The sequence below is a fragment of the Exophiala viscosa genome (genome assembly GCF_022695815.1).
Source record: "Exophiala viscosa unplaced genomic scaffold EDD37scaffold_20, whole genome shotgun sequence".
Lineage (NCBI taxonomy): Eukaryota > Fungi > Ascomycota > Eurotiomycetes > Chaetothyriales > Herpotrichiellaceae > Exophiala > Exophiala viscosa.
Window position 1 is genome coordinate 33117 of NW_026944372.1, and position 25917 is coordinate 59033.

General features: G+C 51.4%; 8 protein-coding genes across 8 annotated transcripts; 2 read left to right on the forward strand and 6 right to left on the reverse strand.

Annotated features, from left to right (window-relative positions):
* The first annotated feature begins 65 nt into the window (after positions 1-65).
* On the forward strand, positions 66-1688 carry EDD37DRAFT_597692 (peanut-like protein 1). Its single transcript, XM_062814605.1, has 3 exons — positions 66-329; positions 382-544; positions 594-1688. Exons 1-3 carry the CDS (start codon positions 225-227, stop codon positions 1481-1483), a joined length of 1158 nt encoding a protein of 385 aa, XP_062665113.1. The 5' UTR covers positions 66-224; the 3' UTR covers positions 1484-1688.
* On the reverse strand, positions 1689-2552 carry EDD37DRAFT_584680 (AIG2-like family-domain-containing protein). The gene is made up of 2 exons (XM_062814440.1): positions 2390-2552; positions 1689-2329 (listed from the first exon to the last, which is right to left on the reverse strand). The coding sequence occupies exons 1-2, from the start codon at positions 2415-2417 to the stop codon at positions 1740-1742; spliced, it is 618 nt and encodes a 205-aa protein (XP_062665114.1). The 5' UTR covers positions 2418-2552; the 3' UTR covers positions 1689-1739.
* A 12-nt stretch (positions 2553-2564) lies between these two features.
* On the reverse strand, positions 2565-3614 carry EDD37DRAFT_304984 (acyl-CoA N-acyltransferase). Its single transcript, XM_062811247.1, has 2 exons — positions 3098-3614; positions 2565-3003 (listed from the first exon to the last, which is right to left on the reverse strand). The coding sequence occupies exons 1-2, from the start codon at positions 3471-3473 to the stop codon at positions 2741-2743; spliced, it is 639 nt and encodes a 212-aa protein (XP_062665115.1). The 5' UTR covers positions 3474-3614; the 3' UTR covers positions 2565-2740.
* On the reverse strand, positions 3615-4801 carry EDD37DRAFT_304962 (uncharacterized protein). Its single transcript, XM_062811246.1, has one exon. The coding sequence runs from the start codon at positions 4626-4628 to the stop codon at positions 3756-3758; it is 873 nt and encodes a 290-aa protein (XP_062665116.1). The 5' UTR covers positions 4629-4801; the 3' UTR covers positions 3615-3755.
* Positions 4802-5490: 689 nt separating this feature from the next.
* Positions 5491-15316, forward strand: EDD37DRAFT_305139 (uncharacterized protein). Its single transcript, XM_062811250.1, has 2 exons — positions 5491-6022; positions 6067-15316. The coding sequence occupies exons 1-2, from the start codon at positions 5755-5757 to the stop codon at positions 15078-15080; spliced, it is 9282 nt and encodes a 3093-aa protein (XP_062665117.1). The 5' UTR covers positions 5491-5754; the 3' UTR covers positions 15081-15316.
* Positions 15316-16897, reverse strand: EDD37DRAFT_305054 (uncharacterized protein). Its single transcript, XM_062811248.1, has one exon. The coding sequence runs from the start codon at positions 16659-16661 to the stop codon at positions 15552-15554; it is 1110 nt and encodes a 369-aa protein (XP_062665118.1). The 5' UTR covers positions 16662-16897; the 3' UTR covers positions 15316-15551.
* Positions 16898-19678, reverse strand: EDD37DRAFT_305087 (methylenetetrahydrofolate reductase). Its single transcript, XM_062811249.1, has one exon. It carries the CDS (start codon positions 19327-19329, stop codon positions 17134-17136), a length of 2196 nt encoding a protein of 731 aa, XP_062665119.1. The 5' UTR covers positions 19330-19678; the 3' UTR covers positions 16898-17133.
* Positions 19604-25906, reverse strand: EDD37DRAFT_644027 (histone demethylase JARID1). The gene is made up of 4 exons (XM_062817459.1): positions 25100-25906; positions 25001-25049; positions 21286-24949; positions 19604-21237 (listed from the first exon to the last, which is right to left on the reverse strand). The coding sequence occupies exons 1-4, from the start codon at positions 25463-25465 to the stop codon at positions 20028-20030; spliced, it is 5289 nt and encodes a 1762-aa protein (XP_062665120.1). The 5' UTR covers positions 25466-25906; the 3' UTR covers positions 19604-20027.
* Positions 25907-25917: the final 11 nt, after the last annotated feature.

The window sequence follows — 25917 nt, forward strand, 5'->3', positions numbered from 1 at the left end:
TCTGGGGATGCTTTTGGCGTTCAGGGGCGGGCCTGCGGCCTGCCAATTTTTGTTAGAGAGATAGACCAGGAACGACCCCTAATTCCGACCACACTTGCCTGCGTCCTGACCTCTTGCTGCGGTGTCTTTCCATCTTGCCATTGACCATTATCTCTGCATCTCACATTCACACCGTCAAATCAATTAGATCATACTCATCGCTCTCTTCTCTTTCTACAGTCAATATGGCGGGTCCCGTAGCAGAGTCTGCCTCACCGATTGGTATCGCGAACCTCCCCAACCAGCGACACAAGATTGTCGCAAAGAGAGGCGCCGCCTTCACAATCATGGTAGGACATTATCACACACGATGGGCGTATCGAGGCTAACAATCGTCCTCAGGTGGCTGGCGAGTCTGGCCTGGGAAAGACTACGTTCATCAACACGTTGTTCTCCACAACTATCAAGAACTATCAAGATCACAAGCGACGACATGCTAAACAGGTCGACAAGACCGTGGAGATTGAGATCACAAAGGCTGAGCTGGAAGAGAAGTTCTTCAAAGGTTCGGGCGATACGAATTGAGGTACTTGAAAGTATGCTAATGCGCGCAGTTCGCCTGACCGTTATCGACACACCTGGCTTCGGTGACTATGTCAACAACCGCGACTCTTGGATGCCCATTATCGAGTTCCTTGACGATCAACATGAGTCCTACATGCTTCAAGAGCAACAACCCAAACGACATGACAAGATCGACCTCAGAGTTCATGCTTGCCTCTACTTCATTCGTCCTACAGGTCACACCCTGAAACCCTTAGACATTGAAGTCATGAAGAGACTTTCCTCACGTGTCAACCTTATCCCAGTCATTGCAAAGGCCGATACCCTCTCTCCTGCCGATCTTGCACGCTTCAAGCACCGCATCCGAGCTGTCATCGAAGCACAAGGCATCAAGATCTACCAACCACCGATCGAAGACGACGATGAGGCTGCGGTACAGCATGCACGCGCTTTGATGACTGCGATGCCGTTCGCCGTCATCGGTAGCGAGAAGGATGTCAAGACTACTGATGGCCGTATTGTCAAAGGTCGACAGTATGCTTGGGGTGTTGCAGAGGTGGAGAATGAGGAACACTGCGATTTCAAGAAGCTACGATCCATTCTCATCCGAACTCATATGCTCGACCTCATCCACACCACCGAGGAAAATCACTACGAAGCCTACCGTGCCCAACAAATGGAGACCAGAAAGTTCGGCGAAGCCAGACCAAGAAAATTGGACAACCCCAAGTTTAAGGAAGAGGAAGAAGCGCTTCGAAAGAGGTTTACTGAACAGGTCAAGGTCGAAGAGCAGAGATTCCGAGCTTGGGAGCAGAAGTTGATCGCCGAGCGAGACCGTCTTAACAAGGATTTGGAGTCGACTCACGCTGCCATCAAGCAGTTGGAGCAGGAGCTTGAGCAGATGCAAGGCAGTGCAGTCCGCAGCCACGGTCGGCGTTAAACCAGGTTGGTGGTAATTGGCAGTCCAAAAGCGCAAGGATTGAGCGATATTGTATGGATGGCGATGAAGGACTCTGGTAGTCCTGGCTTTTCCTCATTTGCTGCAGAAGAGAGAACTTTTCCGATGGTGTACAGGGAGCGCAAAGCGATTGAAGGTCCGTATTGCTACGAGATACCTCATTAATGTCAGATGTCTTCATTCAAGCACTTTCCTCTTTTTCTGGGAAGTGGCCGGAATGGCTCTAATATTCCAGAATCTAAACAGCAGCCTCTTTCAATTGTTGTCCGATGTGTCCGTTGGTGCCTCTCCCACCCATTGGATCGTGACCGGCCTTTTCCTGCTCTGCCACCGCACGATCGACATCAGCAAACCCTTCGTCCACGTCTGCTCCGTCTCCATATTCAGCCATACCCGCCCACGCCTTCATCTTGTCGCGCTTGAATTCTTCGAAATCCCATTCTACAGGATCTAGCGTATCTTCGCCATCTTCCCAGATATATGTTTCTGCCTCGACCTCCTCGACGACCTCTGTCTTTCCCTCTTCTGCGGCCTGATCCAGTCCGACATCTTTAAGTACTTGCACTTTGACTTTTTGACGCGAGTACTGGTATCCTTCGAAGATGTCTAGTCTGTAGAGGTCGCCTTCTGTTAGACCTGTGACGACGGAGCCTCGTACGCAGGAATTGTCGTGGGGTATTACTGCGGGATAGTCTGCGTTGCGGACGCGGTGACGGCGATAGGATTGGAGCATGGCGGGGCGGACTGTGAGGGAGTTTTTCTGCCAGGGTTCTGGGTCGTGGGTGCCGTAGATTACTCTATGGAGGACGCCGGGAGCCATTAATGTGCCTACATCGTTGCTTGTTAGTACGGCGTGTGGGTGGTGGTATGGTGGGTTGGGGAGGGTACCGTAGAAGAAGGCTGTGTGGTCGCCCATTGTATCTGGGTGTCTAGTGGTCTAGAGGTCTCTATGGTAAGCAGTGCTAGATTGGTCGGAGTTAGAGAAAGAAGAGAAGGTAGGAGTGAGCTGTTCTATAGTTGTTATATTGCTTGTATGTTTGCTACATCCTGGACTTCTGTGGAAGCAATTAACTGCTAAACAAAGAAATCCACCGCGACATCATGGGTCTTTTGTCATTGCGCTAATCTCCGCCTTATCTGCGGCGTGCACCTTCCTCAGCCTTGCCTTCAGGGGCTTTTTGACAGGTTGCATACTCGACGAATCTCTATGGCCAGGCTGTGTGTTGAGCCGAGCAGAAGTCATTGACTGTTGGTATTCTGCGGCCTCCAAAGTAAGCAGTAGATCTCATTCTGGACACCATCCTCGCCTGGATCCACTCCCACCATAGCCATGGTATCTACTTTGTCGAAGCCCATTTTCGAGTAGAATGGAAGCGCCGCCGGTCCTGATTCCAGGTATGCTTCTATTCTGTCTGCGCTGGCACGATCGAGGCCCCATTGAACCAAGGTCTTTGCTACGCCCTGGCGACGGTACGTTGCGTCTGTGGCGAGCATGGCTAGATCTGCAGTGCCTTGAGTATACCTTGCAGTTGTAGGTAGATTGGACAGCTCATGGAAAAGGTGGAAGCACCGTGGAAGTGACCTGGCAAGACTTACAGTAATGGGGTCTATCGGCCATGATCGCTGCTCTTTTCTCCGACCGCTGCTTGCGACGCGCGATGACTAGGTCGACGTTCACACCTTCTGGTGGATTTGGGGGTGGGGTGATGGGCCCATTGACGTGACGTGAACAGTAGTGCCATTGAGCGATGCCCATGAGATGTCCATCAGGGGACGACATCTTCAGTAGATGTTGCGACGAGTCGGCGTAAGCACTCTCAAGGGCGTCGGACATGTGTTGAAGCCATTCTGGTGATTGTGCTGCGCCAGGAAAGACGGAGTTGATGATGGGATCTGTAGCGAATGCACGTTGATGAAGACGAGCTGCTTCTGGAATATCATCTTTTTCGAAGTTTTGAATTTGTAGGGACATTCTGCTTCTTGATTGATAGCTTGGAGAACCTGTAACACAGCCGAGTTAGGCAGACTAGACTATTCATGTATTCGGATGAGGCTAGCAGGCGTATTCGTATCGCTGATCTGCAGCGATACTGTCACCCCTTGTCCGCTGTTCCGGTCACATTGGACCACTAATGATAAGATGCTACCTGCGAATACACACCACAACACCGAGCCAGGATATCGATATCAAGGTGAAGAGTATGAAATCATGCTACTCCATAAACCATCGTTGCGTCATCATGTGCTCTCGCGCTTAGAACATCAAGCCTCCAAGAAGCATACCACCCATCAAACCACCTGCAATCGGAAGTCCAAGCCCACCCCCACCATACGCGCCGTAAGGACGCCCGTATTGATAGCCAGGTCTGATATATCTGGCGTTACCTTGGCTGTATGACCCGGGACCGTAGGGCCCGCTGGAGTAAGGATTGATGCCGTAACCTTGAGCACCATAGCCATTGTATCCGGAACCCATTCCACTCGGAGGTTCGATGTAGATATCCTTGCCATCTTTGTCCTTGGCAAAGAACTGTGGTTGACCTGTCATTTCGGCTTTCTGCATGGCTTGTCGAAGTCGCATGTGTGCTTCGTAGTACTCTCGTTCTTCCTTTTCTCGCTGTGCACGTTGCTTCACACGTTCTTCGTGAGTGCTGCCGGTGACTTTGTCTTTGAGCTTTTCACCGAAAGTCTTCTTGGATGGATTGCGAGATGCCTGGGGTCTTTCGGGAAGGTCTGCTGGATAGGCGTGGTGTTCGTCATCGGAGTGTTCGGGTGTGTGAGCCGCGTGTTCCCTGATCCTGTTTTCTTCATCTTGCAGTCTCTCGCGCTCTTCAGTACTGAGGCTTTTGAGAACGTCCCGGTTGTCTAAGGGATGCTCCCAATATGACTTTGGTGGATCTTCTTTGGTGTTGACGAAGAATTGGTGGTTCGCGTGGGAATCGTATGAGCGCACCCAACCTTCAGGCAAAGGTCGTTGAAGATCCTCCATTGATCGTCGATCATGCGGCGGGATGCCATTCTTCTCTGATGGCACTTGTAGGCGTGATGATGCTTGAGGTTTCGATGATGCGGTTGAGGAGCCAGTAGCCACCGCATAGGACGGAGGGGCTTCTGCAGGAGCTGACATGGTGTGTGAGTGTTTGGGATGCACCGATTGAATTGTAGGACGGTAAGGATGATTTTCACAATGAGAATGCGGCGGATTTATCTTCGTTGTGTCGTCTGTAGAAGCAAGGAGATGAGGGAAGAAGAGAAGGTTCAGAGTTCGAATAATAGTGAGGCTATGACATCTATCGTAACTTATGACGCATACGAGGGGTTCCGGATACAATGCGAGGTAAGCGCCATGAGCACAGCCACATCTCTGCCGCCAATGATAGCGCCATCTGCCTGGACTGTGGCGGCCTCGGTTAAACCCACTCAAGACGCGTCTGGCGAAGTGAATTTGGACTTCAGTACTCCTTCCTTGTCGAGGGCGGACTCCAGCTACAAGAGGACCAATGCAACGACTTTGGTATGTCCGCCCCTTCTGCTCACAAATGACGAGACCAAGTGTGAATCTCGGCCGGGACGCGTCCCGGCCACCTGCATGGAGCAAAAAGAGGTAGCATGGGCTAGTCGGTAGTGGCCTCTTTGATGAGCGCTTCCTTTTACTGCTGGCGAGATAGACAGTAGGGACTGATCCACCCGGTCCACTACAACTGCTGCAGCAAGTGCCAGAGCATCGTGATAAAGACAAAGCTGGAGATGGAAATCTGTATGTCTGGAAAAGCATGTCAACTCCCCAGCTAGGTAGGTGCCAGGCCTGGTCCTATCCTTGACCGACACTTTGCCTTGACCACGATAATGAACCTGTGGGTTCCTAAAGCTGGTGAGATGCTGGTCTACAATGGAATTGAGCTGTAAAGTGCAAGTGGAGAATGTTTGCTTTCAAGGTCAGTCTAACCTCACTTCTGCCTCACCTCCAAACCAGATGCAATCAGAGATGTCTTCACTGCTCTTTATCTCCAGCCGCATTATTTCATCGCCAAGCCACTCTCCTCTCGCCATCTTTCTTTCACTGCCTCAAATCTACTCTCCCTATGTTAGTGATAGATCCCTGAACTCTCCCACCTTGATCACTTGCAGTGCTACCATCCGTTCCTCCATCAACAGTATCTCATCATCATCTGTACCATGGCAAGCAAGAGCTAGGTATCTCCTGAAATCTTGGTCGAGAAGGAGCGATCTGTGCTGCTGTTGCTTCTGCGACCATGGCCCCAGCAAGTGAGCAAAGTGCTCAGCGATTCGTGTACCAACATGCCTTCCTTCCAGCAGACCTTCCACATTCCGATCACGATGAGTCCGGCGCCGAATTTCTACTCAAAGAGATGTCAATCGCAGCTCAGCAGTTCTATCGCATGGGCGCTCGTGAGGCGGGCGACTTCTTACCATCAATTGCGAAATGGCCTGAAATCTATGGCAACGGGACACCTTGCGCTGAGACCATTGTTCGCGCTCTGAAAAACATGGGAAGCAAAGGTAGTACATTCTGATGTCCTTATGACCAGTCTAACCATCCACAGATGTTCTCCTCTTCTACATACGACCGCAGAACGCCGCGCTGTTAGTACGAAACCAGTGGGATGGCGCTATCTTCGAGTGCTTCGAGGTCCTGCCAACTACAGGTGCCGTCATGTCCGCCAAAGACGCCTTGATACGGCAGTTCCCAGCAAGAGCCATTTTCCTACCGAAAGAAGTGCTGAATGAGGAGGATTTCATACTCGAGTTGGGAACAGCGATCCACAAGCTATCCATAGAGCAACTGCGACTGGCTATGGAGACATCTACGAAGGGGCAGAACACTGTAGCTGAGGAACGCCAATCGGTACACCCACGAGCGGTCACAGAATGGCTCTTCGCAATCCTCAGCTCACGGGGCGAGCTAGCAAACACTCTTACAGTCCACAAGCGTACTCATGATGATGTATGCTGGAAGGGCACCGACAAGCCGTGGCGCCGCTCTGGTGTTTACCTATCGGCCCGTGTGGCATTTCAAACTGTGTTTCACAACTCTGCAGCTGCAGACATACGACATTCGTTCTACAAAAACTACATGCTGTTTCTCCTTTGCCGATTGACGAACGCGATATTGGCTGTCATGACTACGCCTGATGTTCTGCATGTCATGCGGGTGAAACTTGCAAGACGCAATGCAAAGCTTGGATCTGCCACACTGCCTTTTGTACAACAATCTGTACATCAGACCTTGCGGCGACTGAATGAGGCTATGCAAATTCAGTGGCAGCAGGTCATTGCACAAGAAGATTCTCCGATGTTGCCAATACCTGTGGCGGATGTTTCACCTGAGTTGACCCTGAAGAACAGTCGCAGCACGCTGCAAGACATCTGGCAACGTTCCAAGACAAGCTGCTCTTACAGTGTCAAATCGTTCAGTCCCAAAGCTTGCACCTCAGTACAACTGGACCGACGCAATTTGCCAAGTCCCGGGGTGTTTGGTGAATCTGGCGACCTACTATCGTGTCTAGTCGGTGTTGAGAAATGGGTCGCTGACAACTTGACACCATGGTCCGTTGTGAATAAGACCAGAGACTCTTGCACCACACTGGCGGCCTTTCTCAAAGCCTATCATACATCTGCCCATTCAAAATACAAGGATCATCCAGAGCGCACGTCCGTCATGTTACTTACAATGTTTGAACTGTGGGTCGCTCTGGACACCATCGTGACACATCTGCAACCGTTGTTGCTTCAATATCCGCCAGAGATGGACACCAATGTTTTCTGGCCTTTGTTGCTCCACAGCAAGTCTGAGTTGGAGCGACTGGCCCGCGTCGAGAGCCACATCTCTCGGCGCCGGGACAGATGTGAGACGGTCTGTCCTTCAATGTTCAGCGATCCCTCACCGATCTGCTTTGCCGTCAGATTCTATGATCAGTCAGAAGGTCACGTCAAGCTATGCACGCAGATCGAGACTGAGGCTCAGTCAGCCAGGGAGGCTAAAGAGGCTGAGTGGAACTCGAGCAAGGCTCGATTTGAAGAGCTCTTGCGTGACGTGGCTGGTAGAGAGCATGGCGTTTACATCATACCGCATGGAAGGAGAGCAGGTACTTCCACACACTGCCGATACTGTACTAGGTGCAGACTAGAGAAAGAGGCACATAGCATCAAGATCGCGAAGCACGAATGGCCACTTCCCGAGGACGAGACGATCAAAAAGGCCGTCATATTTGAGCTGACACCTCCTGAAGAGATCATACGTTGGCGCGACATCACCTGGTATCTGGTTCATGACATAGCCAGAAGCGACGTGCGAGGGTGTAGGCTATTGCAACAGCTCCTCTCATATCCACCGCTTCATCGACATGCTCAACACCAAGCGAGACGAGTGACGCTTGCGTCAGCCGTCAAACCAATGCACAGAGCACATTTTTTCAAGGCTGGACTTCACATTGACGAAATCTTTGTAAAGAATGGTATGCACATGCAGATGAACGACTCAGCCAAGGGCTTTGTATGGACTGCGGAGCAAACCCAGACACCACAGTTGCACAAGCACTGCACCTCAAAGCTTCCAGCAGCTAAGGGCTCGCATCTGGCTGAGTACGTCAATGGTACGAGCCATACTCAGAACATGGTCATTGCGAGTCAGTCAAGCTGTTCACCTGATATGAGTCAGCACGAACATCTCTTGTTTGGTTCACTACGCTCTGGTGAGAGATTGCAATTCATCAATATCTTGGGAGCCATCAAGTCATGCGAAATCGACCTAAACTCATCGGACGTTTCCCTGCTTTTCCTCCACGCGACCTCCCAGGTTGGCAACCCAGCTGATACCAGGTCACGCTTTCTGCGCGAAAGTCAACTCGACCTTGCAAATTCATCCTTCTGCCACTCACTGCTTGAAGCAATCAGCTCTCGTTTCGCGACTATAGAGGCCAACTGGAAGGAAGCGACGGCCGCAATGGTGTTTTTGAGATTGATCTCCAAGATGCTATCAATGAAGCCCGATATGGCTGAAGAGTGTATGGATTTGCTCCTCCGGATTCGCCAGGCCAGTCTAGACTGGGTTCGTCAACTCGCTGACCTTCACACGGAGAAGAGAGGCACGGCCGATGCTGGAGCTTCTCTCACTGATATCTCGCGGCAGATCGTGAAGTGTTGTATCCTGATGCGTCGGACATACGCCGTGTATGAAGATCTCCTGACGCCTAGGTGGACCGAATCTATTTGTGTTGAGGATTATGTGGAAGTGTCCATCCATCTTCATAATCACCTGAATCGACGATCCATCGACAACGCCGAGGTAACACTGCGATACGACATTCTGAATGATGAGTACGTAGCTCGGTCCCTTCAGGCACAATTGCTTGAGCTACTGCAAGTGGACGACGGAAGGTTTTCGCGAGGCATTCAACGCTTCTGGCCATCTGCGACGTTCGAAGGTGACTGGAGGATTGTCATCGAGCGTGATGCCAGCTGGATCGAGAACAGATGCCGCTCAAGGTCTGTACACTTCAATCTTATTACTGGCAGTCTGCTTGTCAGTGGCCAGCCACTATCACAGCTCCCCACACAGTATAGAGACAACCCACTGTATCGCAGCATCTTTGGCGGACTGGATCTCGACGTTTTCACCGCGGACGTGAACGACATGGAGTACATGTCCAGGACTTTATTCGAAGGCCATCGCGTCTATTTACGACTTCACAACGGAAATATGCTCATTCGTTCTCAACATGGCGACGACAAGTATGAAGCCGTTCCGAAGGATATCTTCCTCGGGGACCTGCCAAAGAGCACTCTCAAAGACAGTATTCCTTGGATGTGTCTAGGTGATGGCACAATTGCCTTCCGAAGCACGTCGCATCCGTGGAAATCTCTCCCGGCCGACTGGGTGCTACATTTAAATGTGGGAACGAGAAGCACAACAACCATGCGGACCGATCAGGCCTTCTTGATTGATCACGCGAGCGCCCTTGGAAGTGCCATTTGCTCTATCTTTCAAGCTTTGGAAGAAAAGGATCATATTCTCATCTCCAAATGTCAAGGTACTACCATCGAGATCTGGCTCCCGCGATTCAGACTGCATTTCTATGTGAACTATGCAGGTGAGCTTCAATGCAGAGAGCTTTCTGCTGTTGTCGACCGCAATCAAGCAATTGGTACTTTGCACGGTTTACGATCCCGATTGGTATTGCGCGCTGTTGGAAAGAGAGAATCCAACCTTCGAACAGTGTTGATTCCCGATGGCGACGTGGTTATCTCCCGAGACTCACCCCATGTCAGAATCGATATCCGCCTAAGTGACGCCGATTCTCTATCCTTCTCACAACTCCAGATCGACGAGCGGCTTGGCCAGCTCATCAGTCCAGATCTGGAGTCGCATATCTACAAGACCTATCTCCACGCGATCACAAGTTTTCCAGAGCGCGATACTCTCACTGGTCGTACTGGTACAGAGGAGAGCCTGTTTGGCCTATCGGATCCTATCAATTTGATTTCCGTCCCACTCTCAGAACGTGCACAGAAATGGTTGAAACTAATAGCTGGGCTTTCACCACGGCGAACATGGTATCCCGCTCATCTGCGGCTAATGCGAACAGACTCATTCCATCCAACACTCTCTCGCTACGCACAGAGAGATACTTTCTTCGGAATGGTGGACGAGATCTTTCAGCACAACCTCAAATCCACCTTTCTGTACGAGAATGCACCTCGGCCTCCTTCGTACTCCACACAGCCTGCCGACCTACTGCTATTGGAGAGGTCTCATCATCGCAATCGCAGACAATATCCTGCTGGTTCTGTGGGATCTAGATCATTTGTCGTGGAGGATCAGCCATACTATTCGCGGGATCAAGACCTCAGTCAGGAACAGACGACCGCTGCTGCTATGGCTGCACTTGTGCAAGCTTGGCCCTCTACATTCGATGTTCAATCCCTCAAACCATTGTTGCAGCAATGGGAGCAGATATCGGGCTTCAAAGAAGATTTTGAGGACATGTCACTCTCTAAGATGTTGTCCGAAGGGTTGAAGCAACAATTCGCTCCCCTGTTTAATCTCTGCAGATCACCCTTGGTTTCGAAGCAGCGACTTGTCTTCGTCTTATCACTTCTTACATTTGGACAACCACACAACGCTTCCAGACTGAATATTCTCCTGGCCCTTGCCATCTCACCAGCATTAAAGGATTTGGCTGAATTGGAGCACAATTCGTACGACCTGAACGAGGGGCATGCAATCGACCACCATGACATTTCGCTAATTGTTGAGTGGTGTAAGAAGGAATTCACACCAATCCTCGGTCGGTACAAATCCTATTCCGACCAGCTCACGGCCGAGAAATCCCAAAGAGAACAGTTCGAGCGACATCTGGTTGAGCAACGCCAGAAGATTTCTACCGCAGCTAGGTCTTCCTGGCCAAATGACTCTTTCGTGCTTCCGCCTCACGACGAACTGGATTGCTTTGATTGTGTTACGTTGCAACAGCTCTTGGACGCCCAGTTCGCAAAATGGCATAAGAACCATGTCTTTATGTTTCAGCTGACAGCCTTTGATCGAGGGATCGCGACAGTCAATCGTCCATGGTCTGGCCCTTCTATAGGGAACAATGTCCTCCACTTTTATCAAATCGACCATACGCGAAAACAGCATACCCATTTCTCACTGTTGGAAACCATGCTTTTTGTGGATGTCAGCGATTCAGACTTTTCAGACTATGAGCCTAGTCTTCTGGACGGAGACCTCACTCAGACGATCTCCTCCAGAGAGCATCAACAGGTACGAAGTGTTACAGACGCATCGCGTGACTCGCGAGAACTGGAAGGGATCATTGACGATCTAAACCGTGGCTTCGGCGCTGTGGAGAAACGCCATACTCAACTTTTACGCGAAAGCATCGCAGCCCTGGACACCAAGACTGCTGAGGTGAAAACCAGATTCCGGATCCCAAGATCTCAGATTTTGAGCAACAAGGCGGCTGAGGTAAAGAATCGCATTTCCCAGCTCATAGCCCGCTGCCGCGAATTACTTCAGCCTCGCTCAGATGCTGAACTCGGCCTTAACATGGCGGGTCTCTGGCCCCAGGTCAATGAGATGAATCTGCTTCAACTGCTTACAGCACAACACAGAGACCGTGTTCCATACCCTTGGAGACACGTTCTGATATCTTTCGCGCGGGAGGTGACCGCTATCCAGCGTGTAGAGCGTATTCAGCGACACCTTGCTGTGGAGGATGACTTTGCTCTTCAGCGGGAGCTAGCCAACCGCGCCCATGCAGCATGGTCCATCGAAGGCCATCCAGATTGGCTCCTGCTCGAAGTGCAGAACAACCTGTTGATTCGCCCTGTGCAGATATCTGTTGCATACGAAATCATGAAACCAGACAACGGCCTTGTCTTGTTGGGAATGGGAGAGGGGAAGACCTCAGTCATCTTGCCGATGGTGGTCACTGCCCTCGCAAAAGGCTCGCATCTCGTTCGAGTGGTTGTTCTCAAACCTCTGGCCAATGAGATGCTGCGGCAACTCTCCAGAAGCCTTTCTGGTCTCTGTGGGCGGACTGTTTATTATCTCCCCTTCTCCAGATCTACATCAATGAAGGCGCAGACCCCTGACCAGTTGTTGAACCTCTACCAGGAGTGCTGTCAAAAACAAGGTGTCCTTCTGAGCCTTCCGGAACATCAGAATTCTTTCCGACTGGTCGGAGCTGACCGCCTGAGCAGTGGTAACACGGGTCTTGCCAACAATCTCATCCGAGTTCAGAAGTGGCTGGATTGTAACGCACGAGACATTCTGGACGAGAGCGACGAGCTTCTCAAGCCGGGCTACGAACTTGTCTACACCGATGGCGAGGCGAACCTCCTTTCAGGCGCTCCCGATCGCTGGACTATAGCCTTGGAAGTGCTGACTTTGATCGCAGAGGTCGCCGTCAGACTACACGAAGAGCATCCAACAGGTATCGAATATGAGAGGAGAACTGAAGGCTCCTTCCCACATGTCCGTGTCACCAGCGATGCAGGCGCCCGTGCACTGACAGAATGCCTGACTCAGAAAGTCGTTGAGGGAAGATTGTCCAGCTTGCCTCTTGGCCACTGTGATGACGGCATCTTGAAGTCCCTCCACTCGTTCCTGCACGATATAGATGTGGACGGCGAAACATGTCAGAAGATCACTAAGCATTTCCAGGCCTCAGCGCAACTGGATGTTCTTTACGTCGTGCGTGGACTGATCTCGCACCACATTCTGACACATGCCTTCCGCAAGCGATGGCTCGTGAACTATGGGCTAGATCGCTCGCGCTGCTTGTCCGCGGTGCCGTATCGTGCCAAATCCATACCATCACCGAGCGCTGAGTTTGCACAACCAGAGATGATGGTGACTTTGACAGCTTTGTCGTGGCTCTACACCGGGCTTCAGCGTTCAGACCTGCGAAAATGCCTTCTGATTCTGCTGAAATCCCCAGATCCTTCCGATGAATACAGCACTTGGGTGCGACAGAGCACACTTCCCGACAAATATCGGAACTCAAGCTCTATCAATCTCGATGATGCTTCCTTCCTTGATGATTTGTACGAACAGCTCAAAGACAATCAAGCCGTAATTGGTTTCTTTCTCAAGTACGTCGTCTATCCGCGTGAGGCCAAGGAATTTCAACACAAGCTGTCTAGCAGTGCTTGGGATTTATGCGCAGACGATGGCGGGAAGGTGACCTCCGGATTCAGCGGAACGTGTGACAGCAGAGTACCCTCAACCTGTTTTCAGAAGGATCTAGAAGATCTACGACACTCTACAGCGATGACCCTGACTACCCTTCTTCGCAAAGACAATCGTCGATATGTCTACGCCGCATCCGCCTCCGGCCAGCGGCTGTGTACGGAAGAACTTCTTAGCCTCATTGTCGAGCAGAATCCAAGTCCGTCGGTCATAATTGACGTTGGTGCGCAGATCTTGGAAAGTAACCAGGATGTTGCAGCAAAGTGGTTGGCAATGTGCACAGAAAAGATGGCTGCAGTGTTTTTCAGCGCCAATGACGAGAAGATGGTCCTCAACCGGGACGGAACTGTTGAACGATTTGTGTCGTCCATATTCAAAGACGAGATCAAGTCTTGCCTTGTTTATCTTGACGAGTTTCATACTCGAGGGACGGACTTCCAGTTTCCTGACCGCTTTCAGGCTGGTGTGCTCCTTGGGCCAGGCCTCCTGAAAGACAGCCTGGCACAAGCGTGCATGCGCATGAGAAAGCTGGCAGTCTCACAGTCAGTGACATTCTTTGCCCCACCGGAAGTCGACAACAGCATACGTGCTCTCTTGAAGGATCCTCCAGTTAGCCTTGATAGCTCACACGTCCTACGCTGGGCCATCAACCAGTCGTGCCAAGCGCTAAAGGGTCAGACAATGATTTGGACCCTGAGAGGACTTTTGCATAGTCGACGTCGCGTCGCGGCTGCCAGACATCTAACAGAAGATGGAAGGGTCAGAAACTCTGATAAGTATCTCGCCACAATCCGAGAACGTGAGAGCCGACCTGTCTCTGAAATGTATCGGGCAGGAGACGTACTAGAGAGAAAGCTTCCCTTCGAGCTCTCCGCACATGAGAAGGACGATAAGATCATGAAAGAACTCCTGTTGGAGTGGGAGAGTACAGAAGCGACGAATCTCAAGGTCTGCGGGATTGAGGAAGAACAGGAGCGGGAGGTCTTGCACGAGATCGAACAGGAGCGCGAAGTGCAGAGACCTAGGAAAGTCTATCCGGCAACTCCACAAGTCTGTGAGGAGCTAGAACATCTCATACGAGAAGGGACGGTGCCACAGAACTCGGCAGGCCTCTGTCCGGCATTCGAGGTCCTCACGAAGACAAAACTTGCTTCGCAATATGTTCGCGTCGACTGGCCCTTCCACATCCTTGTGACACCGGACTATATGGAGACAGTTCGAATTTCAACACAGGATGACTTCCTACGGCCAGTGCAGTGGGTCTTGCGAGCGAAGAGGATCAAGCAACCAATCATAATCAGTGCCCATGAGGCAAACGTCTTCCTTCCGATCATCAGAAAGAGTAACCACGCTACTCTGGTCCTTTATCAACCACGAACTGGAAAGTCTATGGCGCCGTTTGATTGTCTAGCGGTGTACAGAGTCCCCAAGACCCAGGGCGATCTCGGCATATCGCCTCAGACGGTTGCTGTGCTGAACCTGTTTGCTGGCCAACTGTACTTCACTACTTTCGAGCACTATCAACACCTGTGTGAAGTGATTGGTCTTTGGGACGGTGTACGCCCTCTACCAAATTCGCGAGAAGTTGCTAACGACAATTACGTGTCTCCTTCTTGTCGAGAGGTGAATGGCTGGACGGGGTGTACGTTTAAGGGCAGCCCTGTGAAGATGTTGAAGGAGTTTATCGGCATGCGCAGATTGGGGATCGAATGGAGCCACACTCAGATGGGTAGAGTGCTTTCGGGACGATTCTTGCGCAAAGAGGAATTCGAGGATGGTTTGGTTGGTGGCATGACAAGACTGGATATGCAGGGCGCTGGGAATGGAGAGGTGAAAAGTGAAAATTGGTGCGAAGTCGCTTGAGGGCTTGCTTGGGCTTGGGTGGGCCTGAGCAAGCATGGTATCTTGGTGAAAAGTGTTTCTTGCATTTCATGTTGGAGTACAATTGGGTTTCTATGCGAACAGATGGGCTATCGATGCCAGGTCCGGTCTTGGATTGAGAATATCTTGGAGCTGGGAGGAGATTCTCGGCCCTTCAGAAATTGGTCCGGCTTGGAAACGAGAAGATAGGTAGCGCATCGAGAAAAGTCAAGAGAACATGTCCTTCGCAGGTTGTTTCGTCATTTTCTCGCTATGGAATGGCTATGCGTTTGAGAGTCACAGTCGCAGCTAACGCCAATCCTCAGTCTCGGTCAACATCCTCAAGACTTGCAGACAGACATTGTGAACGTTCTCGTACATGTCAGCGGGTCATCTTACGTCGCAGTCAATCCACCATCACTGCTTCTCGTCCCAACATCACCGCCTCAATATGCTTTTCCCACTTCGAACAGATCAAGCCTCGTGACGCCAGGTCTGTACCTTCCTCGATCTGCACATCTGCTCCTCTCGCTCAAGTCGTCGGAGTGGTCTCTCGTTATGTTCGATACGCTCCGCAGTCCAGTTTACCCTCCGTTCCCTAGTCAACATCTCATTCACCGTCATTAGCAGAGGCCGCGCATAAGAGACACCCACTTCTCCGACCACGTCCTGTACTGCCATCCTCGCGATCTTCGGCGCCTCATGACCTGCTTCCTTGACTTGTTCCAGCTTAATCACAGCCCATCTCTTGTTGAATCCTGTCTGCCAATCGTCCCTTGATCGGAGTGCGTCTCTGACTTCGTCTGGACCAGCGGGTACAAAGAACTTCTGGTCCAACATGCGCATTAGGTCGGCTGAGCGAGGTTGTAGGATTGCAAGACTTGAGATGTGGAACCATCCTTCGAACGCGAACGAGCGGTCGTTCAGGGCGGAGGTGCTGGGTGGGAAAGGGCTGGTTTGTAGGAAGACTGCTATCGGTGTGGCGCTTCTGTTGGTCATTTGGCTTTGCGGCTCTGCTTCATGCTCATTGGCACTGTGGGCTTGAGTCTCATTATCCTCCTCGGAGATGTTGGTGTAGCTGATTGCGCTGGTGGTGGTGATGGTGGTCGTGGTAGTGCCGGCGATGTCATCCATGGACGGTGCAGGTACAGGTTCGGGTGCACTGGATGATGTTACCAGTGCTTGCACCTGTCCGTCATGCTCAGTAGCACCCTCAATCTCAACCTCAGCTGGATTTAGAAGCAGATCAAGATTCGACTTGACAAAGACAATCCTATCGTTACGCCATCGCGGACTCGTGCCATAGGTGAGTATCATGTACCCCAACACCCCCGGCGCCGCTGCAGCGTCGTGTAGAGTCTTGCAATTGTAACTTGTGGGTCCCGATTTGTGGATAGGCCAGAAGTGCGTATGGATTTCGCGCAAAGAATACAGACCACCACCACCACCACCATCGACGGCGACGGCAGAAGTTGGTTCCGGTTCCCGTGCTGTTGCTGTCTTTGCATCATTGCCAACGCTGAGACTCACTCTAGCTCTCACGGGGAGCTTGCGAAAGTGCGGAGGAATGTATACGCCCGCCATGACTTTTGCACATCTCAACACGGCAGGCCTGATGCTGAGGGAGTGAAGTGAGGCAAACCTACGTCGCGCTCCTCCTTCATGGCTTGGGTTGCAGTGACCTGCTCCGCAGGCAGTTGGCCATCGTAGTGTAAGTATTCAATGGCTTGGCGGTACAGCCATTCACCGTCCAGCGAGCGAGTGTCTCCATGTTTGCCACATGCTGTTTTCAGTAAGGCAGAACGGATCGAAGGATTGGAAGAGGAAACATGTCTGCCATTCTGGTGGGATTGCAAGCGTGAGGCTCTTACCTCGGTATCGGAGATCGATAAGGAGGTTCAGCCTTGCCAGCTTGTCACGAGGCTGAGCTGATTTCGCCTGACCAACTTCGAGCTTCTGACAGTGTAGATGTACTCTTCACGTTGAGCATAGCCTTGCACTATTGGCGAGGACTCCTCCACTGCAGGTCGTGTCGAGTGTCTACTCCTCCCCTTCATCAATCACCCCTTATCAATATCTTCCACAGCTCTCCACCCTCACCATCATGACCACCAATATAGTTCTGACCGACCACATTGACCAGTACCAAATCCTTCCTCGTCCGTTCCAGAAACTGCTCGACGTCACTACCTCGTGGGAAACATCTCCTCCACACACTCCATATACTATACGCCTCCTCTCCCCACGTTCTGAAACTCTCCTTCTCAATGATAGTCGGCGTAACAATCTCCTTGTGTCTGAAGACGCCCCACGTTACTGCATTCACTCCACTCGTGCCTGGCGTGCGTTTCGATGTCGGTTTATCAGCAGTCTCTTCCCGCACGATGTCATCGCTCGACTCGACGGCACCGTTCGCGTCTGTTTTCATCCATCCCACTGTTTCCGGAGGATAACTTGTCAATTTTGGTCGCAAATGTTCCTCCCACTCTTTCCGCGGACAGAAGAACTCGACAAACGCTTTTTGAAACACAAATCCCTCGCCTGGAGGACCCCAACCGAATGTCTCGTCCTCGCTCTTGACACCGTCGACAGCAGGTTGACTGGCCAGCGTCCAGTAGCCCTTTTGTTGTATCAAGGCGAGCAGCTCTTTCCGAATGATCTCTGTCTCGGCCCTCAAAGCACCAAGGTCTCCACTGCTTTCTCCATCTACGTCGATCTCGTCGCTCCAGGGCACCGCCTTCAAATCTCCAATGACGTGCCGCCGGAATAAGTCCGTAACATCAGCCGGCGATTCGGGGTGTCCCCAGAGTTTTCGTGCCGTAATTGGTCCAACTTTCAGACTGGGTCCATATCCGTCGATCTCACCGAAAGCAGGAGAATGTGACGGACCCCAGCGGCCATTGGGAAAGTCATCCCACGTGGCTTCTCGTCCTAATGCACCTTGACCTTCGGAGATCATAAGGTTATGTTTTCTCGTCGGATCTGATGCAGGGATCCCCGTGCCTCTATCGCCAGCTTCATGTTGAGCCAGCATTGGTGTGACCGAGTCCGAGTCCTGTCCGGATTTTCTTGACCGATGAGGCGACTTTGATGAACCATCAAGGATGACTCGATTATGAGGTTGGGCGTTGATTGAGCTTGTTCTGCGCTTGAAGAATCGACTTTCATGGCTGTCACCATTGGTATGGCCATTGGTGGCTGGTCGCTTCTCGTCGTCGGCAATAGCATCGCTGTCAGAAGAGTAGACCGGACTGGGTTCCAGTTCGGATGAGATAAGTCCAGATCGTTCGAGAACAAAAGACACGGACTTTTCTAGGTTGAGTGTGTAGAAATGGAAACCACGCGGAACTCCTTCGGGTTGTGGACATTGTTTGATCTGTTCGACCAGTTCACTGAGTATGTCGACGCCGACCTTCTTCACAGCGTCATCGTCTGACTTCACGGCTTCTATCCTCTTTGAGATGTCGTCAGGGATTTTGGCGTGACTGAGTTTGGTGATCCTCTTAAGGATTTGGTAGGATTGTATGGGCATGAGACCCGGAATGATAGGGATCTTTTGAAACAACTTCTGTCCGTCATTGTCCACATACTCTCTCAACCTCTTTTCGTATGCTCGATATGCTTGGATGTCGTACGACAGCTGGGTCATGATGAAATCTGCTCCAGCACCGACTTTCTCTGCCAGATACGGCAAGTCATACTCGACTCTTTGTTTTCCCGCCTCAGGATTGCTTTCGTCTGCATGACCCTCGGGGTATCCTGCGACTCCGATCGAGAAGTAGTCCCCATACTGCTGGCGTATGTAGCGGACCAGGTCGACCGCCCAAACGAATTCCTCGTTGCTGTCTGTTCCTTGTCCTCCGCTCCCACGATCGTCCGTATCTCTGTACTCTTCTCTCGGTGGATCGCCCCTCAACGCCAGGATGTTTCTGATACCCACCTCTTTCGCGCCTTCCAACGCCTCGTCAATTGCGCTTCTCTTCATATTGGTACATGTCAAGTGCAAGACCGTGGTTAGGCCTAGCTGTCTTTGACATACCTCGGCCAGTTCTAGGGATTTTGTCGCGGTAGATCCTCCGGCTCCCCACGTCACTGTTACAAAAAGCGGGCGTAATGCCGTGGCCATGCGCGCCAGGCGGGCTTGCAGATTCGAGAAGCCGGACGACGTCTTGGGGGGGAAGAACTCGAGGGAGAAGTAGTCTGAGGAAGGGTCCAAGGAGGACCATAGCGTGGGTAACCGGTCATCCTCCATGGCTGTAGTATGTGTGCTTCGAAGAGATGTGGTAGATGTTATCGCATTGAGTCAGGATCGGTCCCGGAGAGTGTATGTACGGACGGGTACCCTGCTGCTGGAATTGCGGACGCTGTGATGATTGTATCCTGAAACGCTGTGCTAAGAGTTGGCGACAAGTATAAGCATGCGCAAATGTATTATTTAGTACAGCATATAATATGACGAGTTGAAGTGTAAATACTGTAGCTGTAAGTGTCACTTGGTCGACTGCTCCTTTGAAAACTGCCCCGCCGCGCGATGAAAGTTTTTGGCATCTTCACAATTCGGCAGTTGACGCCATTCTGCAGCTTAGCTTCAGTTACGGGGACTGACCCCTGGAGGGATATTCCTTCTAAGAACAGTAAGCAGATGCGGTGATTCATCACTGCCAGTCCACGCTAATAAATAATACATGTCCACCATGTTGACTCTGTCTGATCTTTGATATCTCATACACATGGCCCCCATCCTTAGGGCTTTCTAGAGCCTTTGTAGGAAAGCAAGGTACAGCCAGCCCCAGCGCATTTGGAATCCTGATACTAGGCCGTACAATCGAATCTCAACCCACACAACACCAATGCATATTCCATAAGGCTTTCGGTAAGTCATAACAATGATCATGTATCGCTCGCTGGATCTCCTACCTGCCAGAACGCCAAGTTTCATGTGTTGCCCACTCAATCCGGCCCGTCTCCAGTCAAAAACTCGTCAAAGTGCTTCGAGACATGATCCCCATCTTCCAACCCCGCATTGTCATTTGCAGAGTCATTGCTGGCGGTCCGAATCATGTCCAGCGCTTCGCTGGCGTGACTCATCTCATGCTCCAAGCTAGGCACGAGATCATTGCCTGCGTCGGCATCGTGCGGTGTCATGCCCGTGAATATAGGATCATAGCCTGCTGGTGAGCCTCCTCTGACCATAGCAGACTCGAGGGGAGACGCATTTGCAAGACCATTTCGAAGATCGTCGTCGACATTTCGAAACGATGGAAAACCCAAGTCGTGATTTCTGGTATCTGCGGAGGACTCAGCTGGGAACGTGGGCATCACGGCGTCTCGAATCACTTCAGGGTGCTGGTCCCCAGCCGGGCTGAAAAACGGCGACGGCGAGTTTGGAAACGATGGGTCCCCACTGGCTGCGAATGCTCTATCGAAGTGCACCGAGCCCGCGATGACTCCAGGTTCAATTGTGCCGCTAGGTCCAGGATTGCCAGTTGATTCTTGCACCCGAGTCGTTCCGGGCGTGTTAGGATTACCTGCCGAATGACTGTGCCCCGGGCTTGCCGTTGATCCCGGCGCCGAGGGAGACTCCGTCGATGGCTTCGGCAAAAGCGGACCTGTTGCAAACGATTCTTGGGTCTTCCTTCTCACATACGTTTTGGTTCTCAGATGAGGCGGGAGATCTTCCGGTTTCTCGACTCCAAACTCCTTCATCAGCTTTTGTTGTTTGGTTGGTCGTGGCTTTCTTGTCGACATGCTCTGGTTCAGGATTGGTGGTGGTTGAGGAGCAATGGGTTGCCACTTGTGCAATTCTTGTCGGAAAACGTTGGTCTCATACGCAAGGAGAACTTCGGCACCTTCAATCTTGCGCAAATAGAACAACATCTCCGGCATCTCTTCAATGGTTCGGCAGAGTTGATTGCCGTTAGTGTACTGTGCAACGAAATCGCGGAAATTCTGAGCCTTGTCGACAATCCGATGAAGGAGCTCTTCTTCCTCGGCTTGGAACGGCAGATCTGGGATTTCATCTTGCCAGCTTTGGAGGTCTTCGAGCTTCGGTCGAGCTGCATCGCGAGGAATCTTGACCCGCCAGTCGCAGATAGGACAAGTGAACGTCTCACATTCCTTGACCTTACCTCTGGCGAGTTTAAGGCATTTCGCATGATACCTAGTCTCATGGTTAGCATTGAAACAGTGGAATGACCGTCGCACTCACCAATCATGACAGATTTCGCATTCGATCATAAGACCAGCCTCAGGTTGTCGACATATGCAGAACACCGGCTTCTCGTCCTCGCCCAAATGTCCCTTCTCGTGTCCGTCCGCGGGAGTGGCTTCTCTCGAAGCAGGTTCAACAGGAGGTCGGAAAGTGTCATTGAGATCGAAGCAAAAGCTGTTCTTCTCCTCCACAAACTTCATATGCTGTTCGAGAATGTGAAGAGGGGCGTTGGCTTTGCCGAACAACTTCTTGCCTTTACGCATCCAGTCCTCATGGCGTCGCAATTCCTTCTCAAGGTCGGCAGCACCGTGAGGTTTTCCATTGAGGTCTTCGAAGCTCTTAACAACGTCACGAACATGGGCGTACATAGGCCGCTTCCGGAAATCCTGATCGTGGCTGCGCTCAACCAATGTGATGATCTGACGTTTGGCCTCCCGATTCTTGGCCAATATGATATCCATCTGCTCAAGAGTCTCTTTGTTCACAGGGAATTGCTGTTGAAGGACTTGTCCATGCAGCGACTCCAGTTGCGGATAATGAACATCTTCCGCAGCCATGAGTTCCTTCGCTTTGATCTCCCAGAAATCACCTTGTCTTACCACTTCCTGCAGATGTACCGCTTCCGGAACTTGAGGCAGGATGTCCAGATCCGTGATGCGTTTCAGAAGATCCCGACATTCATCCAAAGTCTTGCTGTGGACGTCTTTCTGAACCTGTCGAGCTTCTTCCAACCATTGGGTTCGCGCAAAAATCTTCTCCAGACTGGTCAATTCCGGCATCGCCGCCATGAATCCACGTCCTTCTTCGAGCAACGCTTCCAATTCTTCTAGACCTGCCTGGTTGACGCCGGACAAAATGCGCTTAACATTTGCCCGCCAATCATCAACCAGAGTGACTTTCTCCTGCAGATTTTCGAGTTGGGGAGCGCTGAAACCTAGCAGCTCACCGTCTTCGATCAATTCTTTCATCCGCTCGAGTGTCAGCTGCGGCTCAGAATCCTTGTCATCTGCTTTTCCCGTACGAAGAGAAGAACGACGCCAAGTCTTCTCGCTCTTGCGCCTATTCTGTTGCTTCCGGGTGAGGTACAGATTGGCTTCATCCACCCACTCGTCGCATCGCTTGACAAAATCAGCCAGGTCATCAAGGCCTTGTAGTGGATAAGGGATCTTTTCTCCCTCGCTCAACAAAGTATGCATTGCTCTCAGGGCAGGTCGAGCATCTTCCATGAGCAGGGCTTCTAGTTTGGCTTCCCACGCCTCCGGCACATTTGCCTTATCCACGACCTTTTGCACGACATTCTGTAGGTCTTGATTTGTGTAGCGAAGCACTAGGCTGTGGTTTAGCCCTTGCATCTTTTCCATTTCCGTAGCTGAGCAACAGTCCGCTTTCAGTGGATGAAGTAAACAGCTAATTTTGCCGCTTTGATGACAGCGAAATTGTGAAAGGTAGGAAAATGCTTTACAATAGCAGCATTGGTACTCGTCCTCTTCCAGGTCAACGTTCTCAATTTTGACCTTGAGTCCACAGGCTTCGGATGGTTCTTCAGCCAAAGTATCGAAACTGCAGTCATCGTGCGGTCGAAGAGCCTTGTGATTGTGGATGAAGTTAGCACGGTCGCTGAGTTCACGATCTCGTGTTCTTTCCAGCGCCGGTGCTAACCATTTAGCCGTCTTGATGGTGGTATCCGCCAAGGCTGCCGTGAAAAGTAGTTCGTCGTGGGAAAAGCATGGTTGTCGTCGGAATTCTTGCAATCTTTGGACCCCGGTTTCACCAAACGGCTCCCAGTCAGCTGGCGCAAAATTGACAGCCTCGTTGAAATTGAATCCATGGTTGAAACCAGCATGATATGCTTGAGGGAACGTGATGATGAACTGTCCTGCACGCTGATCACAAGCATAGACATCGACACCGGCTTTCCTTAACTGGTTAGGTGGCAATATTGTGACCAGTTGGAAGAGCAAATCTGGCTGCGACTCGAACAACTCTGGAACAGCTTTACGCATGGCGTCTTCAAACCGAAGTGCGTGGCTTCCAGGAATGCCATACCACGTCTTGGTGGCTCCGAAGTGTTGAAAATTTGCGGAGTATGCATAATGGTCTTCATTGTGCCAGCAGAATGTGGAGAAACACATGCCGACATACAACCAGGGAACTGTCATGCCGGATATATCGCCTTTGATGTGTCTGAAGAGCGAGTCTTCGAGGAAGGGCATGACGTTCAAGTTCCAAGGATCTTTTGAGTAAGAGTTGAGAGGTTGTTTCTCCACAGTCGGAAAGCCACTCCCATGGGTGGTGGAATGAATGTCTGCCCCATATTCGACTTCCACCGACTCTGTAATGTCTTCGACGAGTCGCCAAAACTCCCGCTCAACGTCATCTTCTGTGGGACGTCGCTGTGTATTTGTGACTGGATCAAAAGGCATACGTGCACCGAAGTAGTGTTCCTTGAAGTTGTGGGCTTTTTCCTGAAACTGCTTCAAAGAATAGACACTACCCTCTTCGAAGCCGTAATCATTGGTTCCGACCAAGCATTTCGAACAGTGCCAGTCATGTTCAGGAAATTGGGTCAGTGGTGGGTCGACACAAGCCATGTGATATCCCAAGTCGCAGCTGTCGCAGGCGAGGATAGTATCGCTGTTGTCAGATGTGCCACACTTTTCGCACTTATCACCTTGTCTTCGTGGTGTCGATTTTGACCGGACTTGAGGTGTAGCAGAGCGCATCGCAGGCACATGATTTCCCGGTATGGTTGGTAATCCATCCTTTTTGGGCCTCTTGCTCCTCCTTCCGTTGGGACCGTCATCGCCCTGCAATCCCTCCGAACCAGAGTCTCCAAGACTGTCGTGACTCATAGTCCTCTTCAGCGGGTTTGAGGGTCCGTTGGGGACCGGACTGCCTGCAGGATGGAATGTGGTGACTGTAGGTGGGTTGACCGGCAAGAACGACGAAGCTTGATTTGGAGCTGGAGAGGGTACACCGTTCGGTTCGCTCTTCACAATTGGAGGCGGCAGGGTGTTGACAGCGGTGAAACCTCCGGGATTGTTTACCGCAGCAAAACCGCTATTTACTGCTGTAAAGCCAGATGAGGACACTGGTCGCGGCTGAGGTATAGGTGCGATTGGTGGCTGAGAAATGGGCGTGGCCGCCGGCATAAATGCTGGTTGTTGTGCAGGAGCAGGAGGAGCATGGACTGGACCATTTGGAGGCATGACCGGTTGAAAGCTGGGTTCACCGTTGCCTAGAGCAGGAGGAGCTGATTGCGGAGGTGGTGGGGGATAGTTCATCGGCATCATCGTCGAAGGCTGAGGAGCGACGGCAGGTGAAAATGATCCTCCTTGGTCGTTTTGGAGCTGCTCTTGAACTCCGGGCTTAGCATATTTCAACCATTCTTCGTACGGATGAAGCCATCTCTGGTACGAATTCTTCAGGGAAGTCGAGAGAGATGACATGATCTTCCCGCTGTAACCCAGGTCTCTTCCAATTTCAGCCCATTTCTTGTCTTTGCAAACTCGTTCGAAGCCACCTCGAACCTCGACCGCCTTCTTCAATTTGTATAGGTCGAGTGGACGCTTGTCGACGCTTGGAAAGCGGTTTAGGTGAGCACCGTATTGCTTGTGGAATTTGGCAAGCTGATCGAGATAGTTGAGGTTCGTGCGGTTTCCTAGACCCTGGTTAACAACATTATTCATCCGGTGAGCTGAGCATAACCTACCTCCTTCTACGAGGTTAATTTCTTGACGTCGGGTACGGAAATGGAATCGCTAGAACAGTCAGTTTTCCTCCTCTGCCACGGTCTTGTCCCGAGGCTCACCTCTGTATCTATAGCGAAATCTGGATTCCAATTGTCTGGAGGAATGATCTTGCATATACCAAACTTGCTAGCCTTTTCCGAGATACTGCGAATGTACTCCATAGGATCTCGAAATTCTGCTTCGGTCGGTCTGTATGTTGGCGCTTCAAGCAATCCATATGGCCTGGCACGTGAAGGTGGATCGCGACTCGCAGGGTCACCTTTACGTTCGACGGAGCGCATCTCGAGAGGAGGGGCGTGGCGAGCACTGTATGGGAAGGCTGGAGTGGCCGTGCTGGGTCCGGCACCGTTCATTCGAGTAGCAGATGGTGCTTTCGCAGTCGCAGTCGCAGGTGCGACACCACCAGTTGAAGGTGGAACGACCATGACTGCGCCGTACTGAGAGGTCTGATGAATCCAATTGCAAGTATTGATATGTCTCTATTGTACAACCATGCAGCCTAGGCAACAATCAAATCGATGCAAGAGAACCGGGCAATCGTGCAAAGAAGATTCTCAGCCGACGATGATGATTGATCGCGAAATTCGGGCGTGACCGAGGGAGAGGAACGAGTGGATGCGGGTAGCCTCGTCTATGTCGTGCACGACCGGCGTGGAAGTGCTGTAGCAGCACTTGAGACTGCAATACCTCACATACGGAAGGTGGACAAGGCTCTGAGCCAGATGCAATGAAGGAGTCGACAATAAGATCGAGGTAAGAAAAGGTCGACAAGGCGTGAGAGAGTGTGTGTCAGTGTAGAAAGGGCAGGGCACAAGAGACCCAAAAGACTCGCCAGCGATGAGATAGAAGAAGAGGATTGGCTGGAGGAAGCGGCATC